General features: G+C 36.7%; 2 protein-coding genes across 2 annotated transcripts; one reads left to right on the plus strand and one right to left on the minus strand.

Moving 5' to 3' along the window:
• Nucleotides 1-3,686: 3,686 nt before the first annotated feature.
• On the plus strand, nt 3,687-8,042 carry LOC137966578 (uncharacterized). The gene is made up of 9 exons (XM_068813253.1): nt 3,687-3,888; nt 4,082-4,143; nt 4,402-4,492; nt 4,962-5,048; nt 5,555-5,608; nt 6,598-6,782; nt 7,046-7,128; nt 7,307-7,407; nt 7,533-8,042. The coding sequence occupies exons 1-9, from the start codon at nt 3,838-3,840 to the stop codon at nt 7,749-7,751; spliced, it is 933 nt and encodes a 310-aa protein (XP_068669354.1). The 5' UTR covers nt 3,687-3,837; the 3' UTR covers nt 7,752-8,042.
• Nucleotides 8,043-8,390: 348 nt separating this feature from the next.
• Nucleotides 8,391-11,489, minus strand: LOC137965497 (heat shock cognate 70 kDa protein 2-like). The gene is made up of 2 exons (XM_068811757.1): nt 11,185-11,489; nt 8,391-10,372 (listed from the first exon to the last, which is right to left on the minus strand). Exons 1-2 carry the CDS (start codon nt 11,396-11,398, stop codon nt 8,637-8,639), a joined length of 1,950 nt encoding a protein of 649 aa, XP_068667858.1. The 5' UTR covers nt 11,399-11,489; the 3' UTR covers nt 8,391-8,636.
• Nucleotides 11,490-22,482: the final 10,993 nt, after the last annotated feature.

The raw sequence follows: 22,482 nt of genomic DNA on the forward strand, positions 1-22,482 counted from the left end.
CTTGAAATTTGTCCCAAAAAAATGACAGTCAATTTCAATGTGCTTGGTTCTTTCTTAAAAAAATTGGGTTCGTATTGCATTGGAGTTGCATAGGCTTGGTTGTCTGAAATATGAGCTATGTCATCATGGACTTGAGCCATAATAGTTCATTTCTTGCATGAACCATAGCCCTATATTTTGCTTCGGCACTTGACCTAGCCACAACATTATATTTTTTGTTTTTCCGAGTGACTAAATTATCTCCCACTATTGTACAATAACTGGAAGTTGATTTTCTGTCATCGGGAGAACCCACCCAATCTGCATCTACAAAACCCTTGATATTAGTATGTCTATGAAATTTACATAATAACCCTTGACCAGGATTTGTCTTTGGATACAAAAGTACTCTCTCAAGTGTTATCCAATAAGACTGTTAGGGTTGATGCATAAATGAATAGATAACACTCTCGGAATAAGATATGTCAGTTCTTATAGTTGTGAGGTAAATTAATTTACTGTCAGGGTTGATGCATAAATTAATAGATAACACTCTCGGAATAAAATATGTCAATTCATATGGTTGTGAGGTAAATTAATTTTTTCAACCAAACATTGGAACCATCCAACAACAATTGTATCTTAAAATTCAGCACACAAATTGCTATTTGGTTCCATTGGTGTATCAATGGGCTTACATCCAAGCATTCCACTTTCTTTTAATAGATCAAAAACATATTTCCACTGAGACAAGATAATGCCATGACTAGATTGTAGATCTTCTATACGCAGGAAATATTTGTGTAATCTTAGGACTTTGGTTTAAAACTCTTTATTTAAATTCTTTTTGTATGTTAATGACCCTCAATATCACTCTCAGTAATAATAATGTCGTCAACATAAATGACCATAAGAATCATACCTTCTGTAGATTTTTTTGTAAATATGGTGTGATCACATTCACTTCGTGTGAACCCAAAGCGAATAACCACAATAGTAAATTTGTTGAACCAAGCATGAGGGGGTTATTTCAACCCATAAAATGGCCTTGTTTAGGCAACATACCTTCTGGCCCTCAACCACATAACCTGGTGGTTGGCACATATAGACCTTTTCTGCCAAATCACCATTCAGACTAGGTGAATAACATACATAACATTTCTGATTTTTTGAGTATCTCTAGAAAATACACTTGATAGCCATAGGGTGAAACTTGTTTTGGTGAGGGCCCAAATTATGAACAAATGAAACACACTCAAATACTTGAGGAGGTAATAAAAAAGTAGATGAATCATGAAATAACTTGGAGAATGGTGTACTCTCATGAAATACACTAGAAGGCATGTGATTTATTAAAAATAAGCAAAGAGAACTGTATATGGCTATTAAAACTGAGGGACATTCATAGACAATATAAGTGTTCATGCAACTTCAACAAGATGCCTATTCTTTCTTTCTGAGACACCATTTTATTGTGGTGTATATACACAGGAGGATTGATGCATAATGCTTTTTTTTTGTGCATAAATTCTGAAATTGAGAGAAAAAATATTCTTTGGTATTATTAAACCTAAATATCTGAATTTTCTTTTGAAACTGTGTCTCAATCATAACACAAAAAGAATTAAAGATAGTAAACACTACAGATCTATCTTGCATCAAATATAACCAATTAACTCGTGTATGATCATCCACAAAAATCATAAAGTACTTAGATTGTGAAATATTTAGGACACTATCATGTCCCCACACATCTGAATAAAAAAAAGAGAAAATACTAGACGATATATTGTTTTTCCTGGGCTAGAAAAAAACACAGTGATGCTTCCCATGCTCACAAAACTCTCAAGATAATTGAGAAAGAGGTTTTAAAGACGGAACTAATAATTTCAAACTTGACAAGGAAGGATGGCCCAACACGTTGTGCCATTGTATGAATTTTTCTCGGTTGTTACTACGACTGACAAAATATTTGGATCGATAAAGTAAAGACCTCCTCTATCATGGTCGACACCAATCACCTGTTTCGTCTTGATGTCCTGAAAAACACAATAAAAAGGAAAAAAATGTGACAAAGAAATTAAGTCTTTTAGTTAACTGGCAAATAGACATAAGGCCAAGTGGGAGTTGAGTCAGAAATAAAACATTGGAAAGTGAAAAGAGAGGGAGATAAAGTGGATGTACTAGTACCTTGGACTTTTGTTTGGGACCTAGCCGCGATGAGTAAGAAACAGTCCATAGTACAATGGGTTAAGGAAGGATGTTCAGAGGCACCAGACTCAACGTTCCAAGATAAAGGATTAGAACATGAAACAAAGGAGAATGTACCAATAGTAGCAACCATAGCTGTAGTGGCACTTGGTGCAAGACACATTAGGTTCTTAATTTTTTTTAAATAAGTCATAATCTTCTTCCGTAAGAACCATCGTCCCTTGAGGATGATGAGAGGGAACACCTTGTTGGGTTGTTATGGTAGTAGTTGAGGCTTGATTGGCCTTGTAGAACTCTGATTACCATATAAATTCCAACACTTGTCAAGCAGATGGTTGTTTTAACCATATAATGTACACTTTCTATTCTGAACAAAGTTTGTGGAGTTAAAAGTGGGTTAAACCACACTTCTTCCTATCCATCTAGCATATGATTTTCCATCTCTTCCTCTTTCATACTTGTTGTTCCCTCATCCTTGGGAAAATATTGCTAAATTTTCTACTTGTTCTTGTTGGGTTGAGTATCCCTTAACTGGAATCCTAAGCACAGTAACACATACGTCATTAAAAGAAGGCCTAGTTGTAGAGCTAAGTACCTATAACTTTGCAACATCTAGTAAGGTTGTAGGTTTGCAAGGTATATGGTTCAGACCAGATCTTCTCTTTGCTTTTCGTTAGTTGCAATGTTAGTTGAATAATATTGGGCAACCTTTCATTCTCGTAGTGGGCCTCTGAATTTGGTATAAAGTATTCATGAATGTTGCCTTTATGCTTTGTCATGCACATTTTTTGAATTATATCGTAAATCTTTTAAAGTTGTCAAGAGTAGAATATATTCAAGACATGTGTCCAAATTTTTTTTAGTTGTTTCTAAATGAACAACATTATTTGTAACTTTCTCTTTCATGCTATTTATTAACCAATTGATAAGTAAGGTATCTTCCCTCAACCACTTGTGATAGGAAGGCTCATCAACAAGCATAGGTGGCTGGTTTATATGTCCAACAAGGTCTCTAGTAATAAAAAAATGTTTGATAGATTGAGACCAAGATAAGTAGGTATTTAAACCCTTGAAAGGAATTCTACTAATTCTCAAGGGATCATGTTTGCTAAAATCAACATATGATAAGAAAGAAAAAGAATTACGTACTGATTCTCAAGGGATCATGTTTGTTAAAATCAACATATGATGAGAAAGAATAAGAATTGCTTCAGATTTTTGCCATGTTAAATCAATTATGAACACTTTATTTTTTAATTTTAAGAGATTAGTAAGGCAAACACACAATTTTAGAACAAGAATCAATACAAATTCACAAAGTATGGTGAATAGATGAAGGACAAGTCAATGAAAAATATAAATTCATGTATGAACCAAAACACACAAAACACGGGTCAGGTTGGGCTAAGAGGTTTAACCTGACCCGTGCCCTCCCAAGTTGCGCAACGCTTTTTAACTACTGCCCGCGAGTTCCAGACCCACAGGGCGACGGCCGACGTACTACAAAACGCAATCCCTACCTGGTCATTTACTCATTTCTTCATACAGCGGGCGCTTGGTTAAGAACTGCCAGAAAGGCATCCGTGCTTCTCATTTCTTCATACAGCTGGTCTGCTCCCCAGACTACCGTAATTTGGATACAGAAAGATGAAGAACAGTAGTAAGACAATGGTCTTATCACTTGCCGAAAGATGCAAGGTCTGGTATTGGCGTTCCTCTTCGCTTCTTTTATGTGCCGCCCAGAATAGAAACGGTGGTATGCCAATGAATTGTAAATGAGTGGTCGGAATTCCGTGATAAATTTTGTTTGCGTCTTATGTGGTCAAGTTTTTTCTAGTCCGCAATGTTTCTTATGACTATTGGATGATTGTTTCATATTTTGAGCTTGCAGAATGTTTTGTCGAGTAACTGGCACGGTCAACTTCATACCATCAAAGCTGACGCCAAAGGCAGGTACCACTATATTCTTATTATAGTTGATTATCTCCTCGGAGCTCTTGAATGAATGTCCAAAATAACTGCTATTAATGCATTCACATATTAACATTTAAAATTTAACAAAAGCAATTTGAAGTAACTGATGGGCTAAAAAAAAAAAAAAGTAGTCTTGAATAAATTCAATGGACGCATTACTTCCAAAAAAAGGTATTAGGTGTTGAATTGGTGAATGATATGTCCGTTTATTAACTCTTCTAGTCACTCTTCTGGCAGCAAAGGAGATATTCATGGTTCGAGAGTAAAATACTTTTTTACGAAAGGGAAACCATATATCTGGATACGAGAGGATGATGTACACAATGTGGTATGACTGGATTCCCTTTTCTACCTGAGACTGCTTTATACTTACTGTAAGTCATAAGGTTTACTATTCACAATAATAAAAATTTAAAGGTTTCAGTCTATTGCCACGAAACTTGTAAGGTTTACTATTCACAATAATAAAAATTTTCAAGGTTTTAGTCTATAGCCATCAAACTAGCTCCTTTGTGCTTTTTTGTTGTTGTTGTTGTTGTTGTTGTTGAAAGGGTCTCTTATGCATGAGTAAGGGGAGACAAGTAGTTTGGATGTGTACTCTGCAATTTTTGTTTTAAGTTTGAATTTCAGGCCTGCACTGGTCATCTGCATTATACAAGCCCTACTGAGTAGAAACTTTCTATCCTTTGTTTTGTTTTGTCAAATCTTTCTTCATCATTGTCCATGAACTGAAGTATTCTATCTTTGGTTTGTTTTCTTGATAGGCTCTAACAGCTTAAATCTTGCTTACTATGTAGAATACCATGATTGATGAGCGGGGTTCTTTTGCTGTGGCCAACACCATCCCAGGGCCCCTAATGGGCTTGCTCAAATCCATTAAGAAGGTTTGATGATCTTTATCTCACAAGAGTGATGATTTTCAGACTACATTTGGTGCTTTTTTGAGTAAACATTTTGCAGTGTGCATCTTTTTCTGGTTAATTGAGAGCTCATAAGTTTCCTACTTTAGTCTGTTTTTCTTTAAGATGATGTGATCATTATAGTGATACAAATTCCTATAGAAAAGGGGTTGGCCATGGAGTTTACCAGTATGATGTTCTTCTTGAGATTTCTCGCCTTTCTAGGGAGAAAGTAATTTGCTTGTGTGGGATGGGTAGGAAGATCATTGACCCAGGTGGCATCCTTTTCTTATAGAAAGGGGATAGCCCATAGAATATCATAGTTTTCATCCATTTCTTAACTTTTGCAATTTTGGAAAAGATACTTGACTTGCAAATAACCTACTGAATTTCTGGGAGAATGATGATGTCAAGCAGGACACATGCATAAATGCATTAGAACCTTGATATCAAAGTGTGCTTATTGTTTGAAGTTGATGTGCATATTGCAGTTACCACCTCGGGTTGCTTTGATTGGTGATGTTGTGCCTCTTAAGGATGAGAAGGTAAAACTTTCCTCCCATATACCTAGAAGTTACCCTAATTATATTGAAATATTCAAACAAAAAGATGCATGTAATGGAAAATATTTGCGTACAATATGTTTGGCTATTTGCCATCAATTGTCATCTGTTAAAAATAGTCCTCCATAGGTAAATGAGTATAAGATTTTTGATTTATTAGTTGAGAAAAAGGTTTTCTAATTTGACTAGTTATTTGGGATGATGTTTTGACCCAATTTTCACATGGTACGAAAGCAAGTGCTCATACATGCCTCCTCTCAAATTGTCCACATGGAAGAGCCTCAAAGAGGGCTCACACGTAAGAAGGGGTGTTAAAGAATAGTATATAAAGATTTTGGGTTTATTAATTGAGAATTAGGCTTTTAACTTGGCTAGTCGTTTTGGAATGGATCTACATCATTGAAAAAAGAAATAATTGTGTTTTGTAAAACTTACTATTGAAATGGTAGTCCTGCTTAGTTGCATTGAGCTTTTTCCATTACGCCTCAAAAGTTGCTATGAATTGAAGTAAGACAGTTAGTTCTGTCATTGCCCTCTATTACACATAAAAGTTGGATTAGTGGGCAAAGCTGATGTGTGAATTTCAACAAAACCGTGTTGGAAACTTTGTCCCTGTCCAACATCTTTTAGATTTTATTCCTTATGTCAAATATGAACATTTCTTGGTTGAGGAATAATGCTTATCATTCAGAGTTGGTCATGTTTCTTATTTTAGTTTTGTAATCTGCAACATTGATGGGCCCAGTTAATCCACCAAGGCCAGAGTGTGGTGCTGAAGATTGTTCGACCAATCTCTGCATCATGTGTCCTAACCAATGGTTTCCCGTTACTAATTAGTTGCAGATGATGTCATTTGGTCTACATATTAGTAGTATTTGAACCACAAGAGAATGTCTCATCTTCGGCCTATAAACTTGGGCTATCTGGGTCTTCCTCGTGTCATTTACTAAGCCGTTTTTTTTACTGTACAGGTCAAATTAGCCAGAGAAAGTCTAAGACAAATCATATTATCTGAACAAGGAGCAATTCATCATCCCAGTTATTCAGTTTCAGGTGTATTAAGCTCTTCCAGTATTGGATATAAATCTAAAAGCGAAAACCTTCTGGAGGTTTTGGAAGGAAATGAACCCTATGTTGCTTATAAGTTTGATATCAGGTAAGAAACTGGCTTTCTATTCTCTACTACAATGAGATTTTTTATTATAGTTTACTAAAACCCATCATAACGGGTTAAAGGCATGAAATTTTATTTAAGGATTTCTTGTTTCTGGTGCCTTCTTGAACTGTCTAGGTATTTACTTTTGTAGATTTACAGAAGTAGATGAGTAAACTTTTGAAAATAGATAACGAGCTTTTCTTGTCAACTATGGAAAAAGAATTCTTTTATGCTGGCAATAACACTAGGTATCTGCTTCATAGATGCTGCAATTATATTGATGGCAACGGAGGCATCCATGAGGTGAACTTGGATGATATTGCAGTAGTGAAAACCGATCCTCTGTGTAAGTTCATCAATCACAAATTAATTCTGGTTGGATCGACCTAATTGGGTGAGAGGCGAATGAAATATAATTCTGCCTTTGGTTCACCAATGTTTTTATGAAACTTATGTTGAGGCACCTGTTCAAATGTCTATGTTGATTACATGTTGATTTTCATTTTGTTTTTTCTCCCACACAGCTCCATTCGCAGAAAAACTGATAGATGGGATCAATCAGAGTCAGGCAAGAAGGAGGGCATTAATGCTTTTCTGTTTTGTGTACTTGAACAAAAGCGCTAGAGTAAGTACTGAAAACCACGTGATGAACATGTGCAAAATTAGAACAAAATTTCATGCGTACCATGTAAAGAACTCGAATTGGTTATCATGTATACTAAATTTCAACTGTTTTTACTCGATCTGAAGGATGCATTCATGCTCTGTGTGGACCGGAAAGGGTTTGATGTCCTTGCAAAGATTCCCAGTGTTATGAGTAAAGATGGAGTCTGTCATTACGAGTGGAAAGATCTCAGGTTCTCATTCAAAGAAGGAGCTGAGGACATTGAAGCGTTCTGCCACAAATTGGTTGAGATGGAAGAAGATGCCCTGAAAAACGTTTCCAGTTTCAGTGGTCTGAGTATATAGGAGAGGCGGAACTGAGGCCCAAAACCAGTACATCAGGGATCAGGTGGGCCAGGCAGAGCAAATTCTTTGGCTTCCACCAAGTCAAAAGAAAATAGGCTCAAGTATGTTGTTAGTGCTACTCACTGGATTGGAATACATCTTTGGTAAGCATTAAAAGTCTCCCTGCGCAGGCAGGGAAGAGGGCCTCGCTCAAGGTTTTTTTTTTAGGTAATTTTAAATTATGATACCATATTTCTAAATTCTATATATGATGAAATTCTAAATGTTATCGATGGATTCTCTCTAAAGTTTAAGGGTAAAGTTTAGATACCATATTCTATAAATTCAGCCAGCCAGGTAGGTTTTCTGCAATTGTTGAGTTTTCAGCACAAAAATCGTACTTGTTCAGGGCAATCCATAAGAGTGAGGGAAGAGCCTGACCTCCGCCATTTGTTACAAATTCAGGGGAGATTTGAAAATAGGGAAGAGCCTGACCTCCGCCATTTTTAATTATTTGTATCTGGTTTTAATATAATATTATTATAAAGTATAGTTATGTAACAAACCAAGGCAGATAAAGTATAGTTATAATACACTTGAATATAAATCAAGTTCGTCGATTCTTTCACGTTGCACATTTGATTCAAACAAAACAGTACCTAACGGCGTCGAATAAACGACACTTGAACATCTTTATAGGAAAAATAATCATCATAGTAAAGTCTTCATCTACGATTAATTTTAACCTACAAATTCAATATAACCCCTACAGCAATATAAAATCCAAAATTGTCTCCTCAGTCATGTCACAACTGACCGAAATCATGAGCATAAAAAACAACAAATCCAATTCCTTATCAAATTCGAATCGCCGCCACAAAAAAGTGATTAGAAGGCAGTTCTACCTTAGTCAACTTCCTCAATCTTGGGGCCAGCTCCTCCACCCGATGTAGGCCCCCCATCGTCTTCCGTACTAGCACCGGCCATGTCTGGACCCGCACCTTGGTACATCTTCGCAATGATTGGGTTGCAGATGCTTTCAAGTTCTTTCATCTTATCATCAAACTCGTCCGCCTCTGCCAGCTGGTTGCTGTCCAGCCACTGGATAGCAGCTTCAATTGCATCTTCTATCTTTTTCTTGTCTGCGTCGCCAAGCTTCGACGCTATTTTTTCGTCCTTGATCGTGTTCCTCATGTTGTAAGCGTAGTTCTCCAGAGCGTTCTTGGATTCTACCTTCTTCTTGTGCTCCTCGTCCTCTGACTTGTACTGCTCTGCTTCCTGGACCATCTTCTCGATTTCCTCTTTGCTTAACCTTCCTTTATCGTTTGTAATAGTAATTTTGTTCTTCTGCCCCGTGGTTTTGTCCTCAGCAGAAACATTTAAGATACCATTAGCATCAATATCAAAACAAACTGTAATTTGAGGCACACCTCGGGGAGCAGGAGGAATGCCCGATAGCTCGAACTTGCCCAACAGATTATTGTCTCTGGTTCTGGTTCGTTCACCTTCATAGACCTGAATCAAGACACCAGGCTGATTGTCTGAGTAAGTAGAGAACACTTGCTCCTTCTTCGTTGGGATGGTGGTGTTTCTTGGGATCAAAACAGTCATCACTCCTCCCGCAGTCTCAAGACCAAGTGACAGAGGCGTAACATCCAAAAGCAGCAAGTCCTGTACTTTCTCATTGCCCTCACCACTCAAGATTGCAGCCTGGACAGCAGCACCATAGGCAACAGCCTCATCGGGATTAATGCTCTTGCACAGCTCCTTACCATTAAAGAAGTCCTGCAACAACTGCTGTACCCTGGGAATTCTAGTAGAACCCCCAACTAGGACAACATCATGGATAGTGCTCTTGTCCATCTTCGCATCCCTCAAGCACTTTTCAACTGGCTCCATACACTTCCTGAAGAGATCCATGTTGAGCTCCTCGAACCTGGCACGAGTAATGGGGGAATAAAAATCAATACCTTCGTATAGAGAATCAATCTCAATTGTTGTCTGGGCAGTGGAAGAGAGGGTCCTCTTCGCCCTCTCACAAGATGTTCTCAATCGCCTCAGCGCTCGGGGGTTCCCACTAATGTCCTTCTTGTGCTTCCTCTTGAACTCCTGAACAAAGTGGTTTACCATTCTGTTGTCAAAATCTTCACCTCCGAGATGGGTGTCTCCAGCGGTCGCCTTGACTTCAAAGATACCCTCCTCAATGGTGAGAAGAGAGACGTCAAATGTTCCACCTCCAAGGTCAAAGATAAGAACATTCTTCTCACCAACACTGGTCGCTTTCTTATCCAGACCATAGGCAATGGCAGCAGCAGTAGGCTCATTGATGATACGCATCACATTTAGACCAGCAATAACTCCAGCATCCTTTGTAGCCTGACGCTGTGAATCGTTGAAGTAGGCTGGTACTGTTACAACAGCATTCTTTATGGCACTGCCAAGGTAAGCCTCGGCTATTTCCCTCATCTTCATGAGGACCATGGAGGAAATCTCTTCAGCAGCAAACTGTTTGTCCTCACCCTTGTAGTTCACAACAATCATGGGCTTGTCACCTGGTCCAGCAATGACCTTGAAGGGCCACAGCTTCATATCACTTTGAACAGAAGCATCGTTGAGTCTCCTACCAATGAGACGCTTCGCATCTATCAAAACACGTGACAGAAACCAGAGTGTAAGCACAGTATGTTAAGTAAATTGAATTAATACTAGCATGACTTGAGTGCAAGTTACAAACCAAGACAAAAGAGCACAACCGTAAACATTGTTTATACAACATACAACCTGTAAACTAAATCTACGTAAAAAAAAATTAAGATAGAAGCGGAAACACATTAAAATTTATGAACATCATTTATGCTAAATAAGCTATGCTAATATCAAAATCAGAGACTAAAGATACAGCTACGTCAAAATCAGGACTTCACAAATCATCGACATGAAACACCAAAGCTTTCACTAAAGGTTTCAGAAGCGAACAAAATATATCACCGCGAAGCAGGAAGATCATAGATATGCTTTTGTTTTTTTTTTTTTTTAATCAAAACCAGCTATCCTATTGCAAACGCATCAAATTAGGGGAATATTAACCCTAAGCGTATCTAGATATATCGTCTGAATCGATCTATAAGAATAGCATCTGGATGGGAAGATCTCGCAGACATTTTAAAAATAAAAAGAACCACAAATATTAACATGTAAGAACCAAAACCAACCAATACCGCAAGAGAGGATGTCTTTCCTACAAAGCATTATAAATTTAAAGCCTTGAGAATAATGACCCAGATATTTTTTCAGATCCGGTCAATAGTTGAAGCCATGAAAGCAATGAACACACATATTGTTCAAATCAAGACCTAAAAAATTATACAATACAGATCCGGAAGCAAAACAACACAACAGCTATGCTAAAATCATAAAAATACAGATCTAAGAGAAGGAAGCATGAAAAACTCACCAAAGACAGTGTTCGTCGGGTTCATTGCCACCTGGTTTTTGGCGGCATCGCCAATAAGACGCTCGGTGTCGGTAAAAGCAACGTACGAAGGCGTCGTCCTGTTTCCTTGATCATTGGCAATGATCTCCACCCGGTCATGCTGCCATACTCCGACGCATGAATACGTTGTTCCGAGATCGATACCAATCGCGGGACCTTCACCTTTCCCCGCCATTCCTCTAACAAAAAAAACCACAAACGAATAGGAAAGAATAGAGCAAAGAAGACGAGAAAAAACAGATCTAGGGTTTACGGAACTGTGGACAGCTTCCTGACTCGGACCTATATATAGGTTTCATGGTCGACTTCTGGAAACTTCACTAGGTTCCTTGCCGTCGATCGAAGTAATGGACGGTGCAGAAAGTTCTGGATTCTCGGTTTCCAACCAATAGCATTCTGCCTGCTCCCAAAAAGAGGGATCAGTTTTCGAATCCGAATTTTGTTGCCAGTACCGAGTTTGCGACACACGAATAAAGTGCAAGTACGAAAAGGACCCTCCACACGGGTGAAAAATATATATTTCTACGTTTCTCCCTCATTTTGAGTGTTTATATTGTTATGAAAATAAGGTACTAGCTTCCAACTAATTATTCATTAAATGAGCTTAGATCGTAGCAAAAAATTTAAGCTTGAACAATTATATGAAACCCTCTTTGGTTGGAGGCAACCTAACTTGAAAAAGAAAAGCACAGTTTGAGAAGAAAATTAATACAAATTATCTTATTGAAGTGATGATGCTGACAGATGTGTCTGAACCTGTTGTGCCATAATTGTGCCAGTGTCTAACAAGTAGAAACTGCAGAGTCATCGGAGGTAAATCTAATAAATAGAAACCCCTTTGTTCATGGCCTCCACCAATCATTTGTTTCATTGGTAGATCCTAAAAAACATTAAAAGAAGGTGAAAAGTTATAGAACAATTAAATTTCTTTGTTAACTGACTGACAGACAATAAATTTAACAAAAATTATGGAACAAATAAGACATCAGTAAGTTGAAATGTGACAGTAAAAAAAAAAGAATCCCTTCCCAAGAACTTTGGTTTGAGATCTATATTCTATGGGAATAAATTTGTCTGGTAGGCATGGAGACAGAGAATGTAAAAGACTCTTATTGCCTATGAGATGCTCGAAAGCCCCGAAATCAATGAACTAGAGGAAGGCCAAATATTAACATGGATGAAGGTGACCAGAAAAGGACTTTAAAAAGAGTAACCTGTGAATGCAATTAGCATAGTCCTAAAGCAAAATGGGGGAGGATTCATGTCAGTAACTTCAACATAGTTGGGAAAATTTGACATAGGTTGATAGTGACTAGATAAAAAAGCTTAGGGGCACTAATTTGAAAACTAAGCAGTTATTTGTTTATGAAAAATAAGAAAATGGCAAGAGGAAGAAGAAAAGGACAAAGCTTAACTATTTTTGGAAAAAATGTGGCTCTCTTTAAATTTCTGTTTTGTTACGGAGTGTTACAATGGAAGCTTCATTACCATTTTCTCTATGCATTAACCAAAACCTCTTTAATCAGATTCTTCAAATTTTGGAATTAGGAAGGGGAGAAAGAGAGAGAAGATGGTGTTTTCTTCTGTTTTAATTTCAAACTCTATTTATGTTTTTTTTTTCAGCTGGAAAAAGGTGTAGATGGCCTCTTTGACAGCTTTGCAAGGCTGGATACACGTATCTCTATTGTGGGTCAGACTGCTGCCAAAATTGGAGACCATCTGTAGGTAAGGTCTCCATTTCCCACAGATACAGAAATAGATTAACTATCATGTTTATTGATGCCAATTTGAATATTTTTTGTCAGAGAGAAACTACAAGCCAAACAATTGAGCTCATAAAGGTGCTTAAAATGAAACTTCAACCGTTTCAATTCTTGTTAGTGGTTATTATATAAGAGTTTTATGTACTTAATTATTTGTGCATTTGATGCTTGTCTTGGCTGCAGTACTTGATGGAGTTTAACAACAATCCTGGTGACCTGATGCAACTTTCTCCTTCATTTTTTTTTATGATAGCCGTGTTGCTGAGGTTGCCTCTATTGCTCAAAAATTGCGTAAGTTGGCCTTGTTAGTTGTATGATGGCACTATGACTTCACTTTTTTTTGGGGGGGGGTTACATTAAACACGATGATTATTTTCCAATGCAATTTTATTTTGAGGGAAATATTAGTCAAAATACCCTTGTGCTCTTTGAGGAAAAAGTGGCACTAGGGGGTCAATCAATGAACTCATTAATCAGTTGCCATGACACATGGGCCGTGGGGTTTGGGGACACCCTGTATTGGACGTGTTTTTGTAATGCTTAAGAGTGAAGGGTGTGCACAAATTCAAAGCAGTGGCAATGGAATATTGCATGCCTTTGTTACATTGTTTTAATGGCCTACATCCCCACCTGCAATAGAAAAGAAAAGAATTTGTTCTTTACGGTGTCAAGAAAAATTAAAAAAATGGACTATTTTTGAATAATTATTTAGTATAATACTTTTGAGTTATTTTTTAGTTTATTTATTAATGTTTTTCTGAATACAACTTGAGAAGAAGATTGTGGAGACAATGCTACCATTTACTTGATCTTTCAACTTTTCTCATCTTGGTAATTTTAATATTTTTTACTAAATTAAGTAATTAGTAGTGGAAAAATATTTTTTATCAGACAATAATAAATTTTATTATTTTGTTTTTGTCATAGGTGGAGATTTTGCTCATACGAACGAAGACTTAACATATTGTTTTCTAGCACGAAGAGAAAGAGATAGAGTTTATAAATTTATACTAGATTTATGGTTTTTGTTTGGGTGATTGTAAATTTGATATTGATAATTTATTTAATTTTTTGTGTTTAATTATTGAATAAAGTTTATGTATAATATATTATGTAGTATTTATGAACAATTTCGTGCATAGTGTATGAACAATTTTATGCATGGTTTTTGTACAAAGGTCATGCCCAATCTATGTTTATATGCCTAATTTTAAGTAAAATTTATGCATAGTTTTATATAAAAAATTTTTGACATTCATTTTACACAAAGTTTTAAATGTAGGTTAGAGTTCGAACTTAGCTTAAGTTCAAACTCGATTAAAATTATTGGGCTCAAGCTCGATTACAATTTTAGGCTTGAGATTGGGCTCAATTTGAGCTCGAGTTCGAAATATTTAAATCAAGCCCAACTCGAACATAAGCAGGTTCGATTCGATGCCACCCCTAAAACCAACCCCTTAATTTACCTAAATTGAACTCCACGATCCCGTCGCATGATGACACTCTCGTCAACTATCTCACTAGCCTCATGTGTCTCTTATACCATTTGTTGCATCTCTTCTTGTGAAAAATAACATAAGCCTTAAAATAAAATGTTATATTTATAAGAAATTTATACTTATATATTGTTCTGTAGATCCGCCAGTCCACCCATAGTCGGACAATGAGTAATCCTAAATTGCTCAATATCAAAGCAACTTGTACCTACACATTTAGTAGGACAAGTGCATGTAGGTATATTATATTAGTAGAACTTTTGAAAGAAAATATAATACAAGTTAAATACATACCATCTCCACTTGGATATGCATAAAAGACTTCAACCCAGTAGTATGTTGAACATTTTGTTTCCCAACATTTTTGGCATTTACTTGGGAATGTCTCTACAAATAAAAATTTCATGATTAGTAAAACAAAAATAATTGATATTTTAAAACACAATCCCTAATAATTTAATTACCTAGAACCTTTCCCCCTCAAACACGTACATGCACAACCACTCCCAATCCTCGATGGAGACCCCTCTATAGGGAGTAGATAGCATAGTGGGGTAATCCTCTCACTCCTATACCCGGCATGCTCCACCCAATATAGCATGCACAACAGCTAGTGTACTCACATTACAATTGTTGGATTTAGGATCACATGATGTTTAATGTGGAAGAACTAGATTAGGTGAAGAGAAAAGTAATGAGAGAGAGAGGGGGGGGGGGGGGGGGGGGGGGCAAGAGTTAAAGGAAGAAGAAGAAGGAGAGAAGATGTGGTCGGCTAAGAGAAAGAGAGAGTGAAAGAGGGAAGGAGGATTATGTTAAGTGACGTTCCTAATCCTCCCCCTCAACATGTATTTATAATAATGAAATCTCAAGAATTAAATCAATGCCATTTACCCTAAGAGGGGAGGAAAAGGGGCAAGAATTTAAAGATAATTTATATCATTGCCACTATACTTGAGTTACATCTTCCAACACTCCCCCTCAAACTGGGAGAGAGAAAACATCATAGATACCCAACTTGGCACATATCATGATCTGAATCTTGGATGTAACCAGCTTTGTAAGGATATCTACTACATGTCCTTGATATGAAACATGTCTGTTAGATATAATGCCAGTTTGAAAAAAATTTCATATAAAATGGCAGTCTACCTCAATGTGTTTTGTTCTCTCGTGAAAGATAGGATTTGAAACAATGTGGATGGCTGCTTGGTTGTCACAGTGCAGTTCCATAGGAGCTTCTTTGTGGAATCCTAAGTCAATAAGGAGGGATTTGATCCATAGAAGCTCACTGACTGCATGGGTCATAGCTTTGTATTCTGCTTCATCATAGGATCTTGCAACAACATTCTGTTTTTTACTCCTCCATGACCAAGTTTCCTCCAACTAAGGTGCAATAACTAGAAATGGACTTCCTATCATCAGGTGATCTAGCCCAATTTGCATTCGCAAATCCGTCAACATTGAAGTGACCATGAAATTATACATAAGTCCCTTGCCTGGAGCTCCTTTTAGATATCTAAGGGTTTTCTAGATCGTGCCAATGGGTAAGTTGTGGTTTATGCATCTACTAAATAACCATACTTACTGCATATAATATATTTGATCTAGTCACAATGAGGTAAATAAATTTTCTCACAAGTCTTTGATATTTACCTACATTAAAATCTTCACCAGAGTTTGCACACAAATTTGTATTAGCATCCATATGAGTATTTGCCAGTCGACATCCCATATTTCCTGTGTCCTTAAGTAGATCAAGGACTTACTTTAACAATCCCATGCTATGATTGGAAGACTTTAATACCCATGAAATATTTCAGAAGCCCAAGATCTTTTATTTTGAATTCTTTCCATATCTTCTCTTTGACTTACTTTATACTATTTGTATCACAGCCAGTCAAGACAATATCATCTGCACAAATTGCCAGTAATACACTTCCTTTTTAAGGTATTCTTTATAAAGAGGGAATGATCTATTGAGCACATGTTGAATCCAAATCGCAACATTGCTTAGCTAAATTTGTCATACCAAGCTCGAGGAGACTGTTTTAAACCATATAATAAAGATTTTCTCAATCATCATACTACCCTCAACCATAAAACCAATTGATTGATACATATAAATCTCTCCCTAATATCAACATTTAAAATGGCATGTTTCACATCTAGTTGATATATCGACGAATAAGAATTTGTAGCAAGTGATAACAAGATTCGTATCGAATTTCACTTGGCCACCGGGGGGAAAGTTTCCTCATAATCAATTCCATAGCATTGAGTGTACCCCTTTGTTACTAGACGGGCCTTGAGACGGGCCATGAAACCATCTGGATTGTGCTTAATAATAAAAACCCATTTACAACTCACGAGTTTCTTTCCATAAGGAAGCAGAACCAAGGTCCAAATCTGATTCTCATATAAAGTATTCATTTCCTCTTCCATCGCCACCTTCTATCCTGTATGTCTCAAAGTCTCCTGTTACGATTGTGGGATAGATACAGAAGAGATAGATGCAAGGAATTGATAGCAAGAAGAAGACAAACGATGGTGAGAAACAAAATTTGATATAGGATGAGAAGTAGAGGGCCTTGTACAAGTCCTAGGTTCCTTACAAAGAGCTATAGGCCTAATATCAAATGGTGGACCAAATATATGAGGAGAAGATGGACTTACAGCGGAGGATCCGTAAACTCCACAAGTATGGTATTGGCTGATGCTTTGGGGGACAAAAGAGATATCTGCATCGAGGGGAACAAGAAGCACAAGAGGCTTTGGAGTTGCAGGAATTGATGAAAGACCTAGAGGAACATCCTTTGAGGAATAAAATGATTTATCTTTAAAAAAAGTTACATCCTTGGAAACATTCAACTTTTGAAGACGGGTTATAACAAACAATCATTTTTGGGTACAAGAATAACCCAAAAAGATACACTTAATAGCCTTCAGATCCAACTTACTTTTCTATGGGGATGTGACATAAACAAAACAAGTGCAACCGAATACCTTCAAAGGAAGGGAAAGGGGGTCCTCATCTAGAAATAACAAGGAACAAGGGGACTTATTACCAATGACAGAGGATGATAGCCTATTAATGAGAAAACGGGTTGTAATAATTGTATGTGGCCAATAAAAGTAAGGCACATTCATGGAGTAAAGGAGGCCACGTGCTACCTCAAGAAGATGTTGATTCTTTTTTTTTTTCGGCTACACCATTTTGTTGAGGGGTGTAAGCACATGAAGTGTGATGGATAATATCATTATTCTTACTAAAGGATTGAATCTCTCTTGACAAATATTCTTTGGCATTATCAGAGTGAAGTACTTTTATCTTATTACCGAATTGAGTTGAGACCACGACATGAAATGATTTAAATATAAAAAGGATTTCATTCCTATCGTTGAATAAGAATAACTATGTAACGCGAGTAAATTCGTTGACAAACTTAATGAAGTACTTAACTTGAGAAATATTCGAGACAATGGTTTTCATACATCTGAATTAATTAAAGAAATGGGAGAAACACCTTTATGTTCATCTCGACGAGAGTATATAGTCCTCTAGTATTTGCTCAACTGACACAATTCACAATTTAAACCAGACAGAGATTTCAATGAAGGGAACAAGTACTGAAGTGATGATGCTTACGGATGTCTGAATCTGTTGTGCCATAATTGTGCCACTGTCTAAGACGTAGAAATTGCAGTCATTGGAGGCAAGTCTAATGAATAGAAATCCCTTTGTTCATGGCCTCCACCAATCACCTGCTTCATTGGTAGATCCTAAAAACATTAGAAGAAGGTGAAAGTTATAGAACAATTAAATTTAACAAAAATTATGGAACAAATAAGACATCAGTAAGTTGAAATGTGACAGTAACAAAGGAGAATCCCTTCCCAAGAACTTTGGTTTGAGATCTATCTTCTATGGGAATAAATTTGTCTAGTAGGCATGGAGACAGAGAATGTAAAAGACTCTTATTGCCTATGAGATGCTTGAAAGCCCCAAAATCAATGATCCAAGATAAAGAGGAGGAAGTGGCAGAGATCATACATGAGACAGCAATAGCAACAACATTAGTGAAGGAAGATGTAGAAGTGGATACCATCAAAGTTTTCATCATCTGTAATAGTTCAAAATCATCATATGAGACTATCTTCTTTCCTTTCGGTAATTTGGTTTTTTCTTCATTATTTTTTGTTACTAATTGAGGCCTCCCATTGCTTTTCTTGCACAATTAGTAGTTGCTAAGGCCTCCAATTGCTTTTCTTGAACCAAAATATCAGTAGAGTAGGGCTGAACAATTTTTCACTCGAGCAATTTTCCACTCCTAAATCAACCCTCTAATTTGAGCCAAGTACTCTTGCAGGTTCTCCCCTTATTTTGTTTTAAACATATTTTGAAACACATCATATCATTTTTTTAAATTCTCAATACTAGAGTACAACTTTGTTCAAGTGTCCCATATATGTTTTCTGAAGGTGGACAACATTATTTGACACATGTTCCTCCTTGTTTTTTATTAACCATCTAATAACCAGAGTGTCATTCTTGAGCCATTTAATATGGGAACTATCTTCCACATGTATGGGTGGAGTTGCTTTAGTCAAGTGTCCCAAGAGATCTCTAGTGATAAGAAATCTCTTAACTAATTAGGCCCAACTCGAGTAATTTGATAACCCTCTTAAGGGTATAGTTATAATCTTAAGTAAGTCACTTTTACTACCCATATTCATATATTCTTCAGCCATCAACTCAAGAGTAGAATCAGCCCGAGATTAACCAATCATCAACATTGATTATGCACGTAATCAAGGAGATTTTTACTCCATGTGCTGATTTAAATAAAATAAGATTGAGTCCAAATTTTTCTCAATTAAGAAAGAATCATAAAGCCAAGTGAAATCTCAAGAGATCTTGAACAATTCAGAGTATCTTCTAAAGAAGGAAACCTTCCTTTTATCATTTCTATGCCAACTAGCATTCAAATCACAACGTATTACTTCCTCTTTTTTCTCTGAACCTTTCAGGGAATAAAATTGAGAAAGTTACTCAACATAGAAGGCATCCAACGTGATAGAGAAACAACATATATCTTTGAAAAATACTCCATGCAATAATTCAAAGGAGCTTGTACTATGATGAATGTAAGGATGATTGAAGGAGAAAAAGGTTTTTCCAAGTGTGTGGCTCTCTCTCTCTCTTTCTTTCTAAAGCATTTTTTATGGAAAATTGCAACAGAAAGGATTATGGCTTGAAGATATGCCAATAAATGATCATTCACTTATTTTCTCATAATTTGGTGGGGTATTTATCGCTTCCCCAACTGAAACTAGCCGTTATTTGCCCCTTTACAAAAATTAGTGTTAGATTTAGGATCCCATGATAGGTACTCGGCCAAGAGGGTGAGATAGGAGAGAAAGAAGAAGAAGAGAAGAGAAGGATGACTAAGGAGACGAAGAGAGAGAGAGAGAGAGAGAGGGTTTGAGAGAAAAATGTAAGGACGAATTTGAGAGAGAAGAACGGAGACTTATTGTTCTACCCCTTGCCTTGAGTTTCTATTTATAGTTTATGAAGGAAGGTTACAATGACTATATTGCCCTTAGGGATACAAGCTCTCAAAAGGAAAAGACATAAGTCGACATATATCATATTCTTTATTTACACCCTTGTGCCATCCTTATGAGAAGGACACTAATTTACACTTTGATTTTGAGAAGGTATTTACCTTAATACCCCTTTGAGATGTTTTTCAACATTCCGCCTCAAGCTGTGGGAGAGAAAGCGTCGTAGATACCCAACTTGTTGCATATAGTGGTATGCATCTTGGATGTAACCTGCTTCATGAGTATATTTGTTGCTTGTCCTTAAGATGAAACATGTTTGAGAGAAATAATGCCAGTCTGAATTTTTTCTCGTATGAAGTGGCAATCTACCTCAATATGTTTTGTTTTCTCATGGAAGACTGGATTTGAAGTAATGTGGATGGCTGCCTGGTTGTCATAATAGAGTTTCATAAGGGTCTTTTTGTGGAACCCTAATTCAGTGAGGAGAGATTTGATCCATAGAAGCTCACTGACTACATGAGCCATAGCCATGTATTTTGCTTCAGCACTAGATCTAGCAACCACATTTTATTTTTTACTCCTCCATGTAACCAAGTTCCCTCCAATAAAGGTGCAATACCCAGAGGTAGACTTCTTGTCATAGGTGATCCAGCCCAATCAGCATCCGCAAATCCTTCAATGTTGAGGTGACCATGACATTTATATGGAAATCCTTTGTCAAGAGCTCTTTTTAAGTTTTAGAGGATTCTCTAGAGCTTGCCAATGAATAACTTGTGGTTTATGCATGTAATGACTAACCACACTTATGTCATATGCTAAATCTGGTCTGGTTACTGTAAGATAGATGAGTTTTCCAACAAGTCTTTGATATTTTCCTACATCCGCATCTTCGTTGGTGCTTGCACACAACTTGGTCTTAGCATCCATAGGAGTATATGCCGGTCAACATCCCATCATCCATGTGTCTTAAAGAAAATCAATAACATACTTCCTCTAAGATAAGATAATCACATGTTTTGACTAAATCAATAACATACTTCCTCTGAGATAAGATAATCACATGTTTTGACTGGAAGATCTCAATACCCAAAAAATATTTTAGATGTCCAAGGTCTTTTGTTTTGAATTCCTTGCTTATATTCACTTTGACTTCTTGTATTCCTTTTGCATCGCTGCCCGTTAAGACAATATCATCTACATAAACTGCCAGTAATACACTTCCCTTTGAGGTGTTCTTGACAACCATAGAATGATCAACAAAGCATCTATGGAACCCAAATCGCAACATAGTTTCTCTAAATTTGTCGAACCAAGCCCGAGGGGACTATTTTAAGCCTTATTGTGATTTCTTCAGTCTGCATTCTAATTCCCCCTCAACCACAAAACCAAGTGGTTGGTGCATATAGATCTCCTCCTTCATATCACAATTTAAAAAGGCATTATTCACATTAAGTTGATATAAAAGCCAAGAAGAATTTGTAACAAGTGACAATAGGATATATCTACCAAATTTAACTTGGCCACCTGGGAGAAGGTTTCCTCATAATCAACTCCATAGCATTGGGAATTTAAAAGATAAAGGTTTGTGGCTTGAAGATATGCCAATAAATGCTCATTCACTTCTTTACTCACGGTTTGGTGGGGATGTTTATAACTTCCCCAACTCAAACTAGCCGTTATTTGCCTATTTTTAAAAATCAGACCATTGATTGATTGGTCACTGATAAGTGACTGATCGATCAATAGATCATAATGGCTACTTTTCTATCAGACATTGACTTATTAATCATTGGACTGATCAATCAATATGTTACCATTGGTCCAGAAAACTTAAGTTGATCGATCAATGCCAATGGTTGATCAATCGATATTCCCTCTGGTTGTGCAATACAAGTATGATCGATCAATGTATTTTCATTTGATCAATCATGGTTAAAGTCCTTTACTGGTCGATCATTCCATGTGAATTCTACTTGTTTGGAAAGCTATGATCGATCGATCTCTGAGGGATGATCGATAATGCGTTATAGAGTGAAATGACCATGTTTTGGATGATCAATCAATCAACTATGATTGATCGATCATGCTTTATATTTCTAGCTTGCATAGTTCTAGATGATCGATCACAGTCAGTGACTAATTGATCATTCCAATGCCAAATTAAAAATGTATATTTTTATAAAGCATGAGAATTTCTGTTTACGTGCTTAAACGTTTTTTTTTAAGTGATGTGTATGATGAGCACAATCACCTATGGTTGCCCCTACGATTGGCACTGAAAGTCACTACCACAATTCTGAAATAGAAGATAAGAGACTTCTCCTTAAATCCCCTTCACCAAGCCTGCTCTCATAGTTAAAATTGTTGGTTGTCAGATGCAATTCCTTCAAAGAAAAAATCCTCCACATCGTTCCCTTCTACTCCTTTTGATCTAA

Source organism: Aristolochia californica, unplaced genomic scaffold (genome assembly GCF_029961685.1).
Source record: "Aristolochia californica isolate CCGP_79_NKW_82.1479 unplaced genomic scaffold, dmAriCali1.0.hap1 SCAF_5, whole genome shotgun sequence".
Taxonomy (NCBI): Eukaryota; Viridiplantae; Streptophyta; class Magnoliopsida; order Piperales; family Aristolochiaceae; genus Aristolochia; species Aristolochia californica.

Bases quoted from the DNA above. Each gene is read 5' to 3' on its own strand.
- LOC137966578 (XM_068813253.1), top strand. From the start codon at position 3,838: ATGAAGAACAGTAGTAAGACAATGGTCTTATCACTTGCCGAAAGATGC. The intron at 4,144-4,401 runs GTACCACTATAT...CTCTTCTGGCAG, and splicing joins AAAGCTGACGCCAAAGGCAG to CAAAGGAGATATTCATGGTT. The intron at 6,783-7,045 runs GTAAGAAACTGG...TCTGCTTCATAG, and splicing joins GCTTATAAGTTTGATATCAG to ATGCTGCAATTATATTGATG.
- LOC137965497 (XM_068811757.1), bottom strand. From the start codon at position 11,398: ATGGCGGGGAAAGGTGAAGGTCCCGCGATTGGTATCGATCTCGGAACA. The intron at 10,373-11,184 runs GTGAGTTTTTCA...GTGTTTTGATAG, and splicing joins CCCGACGAACACTGTCTTTG to ATGCGAAGCGTCTCATTGGT.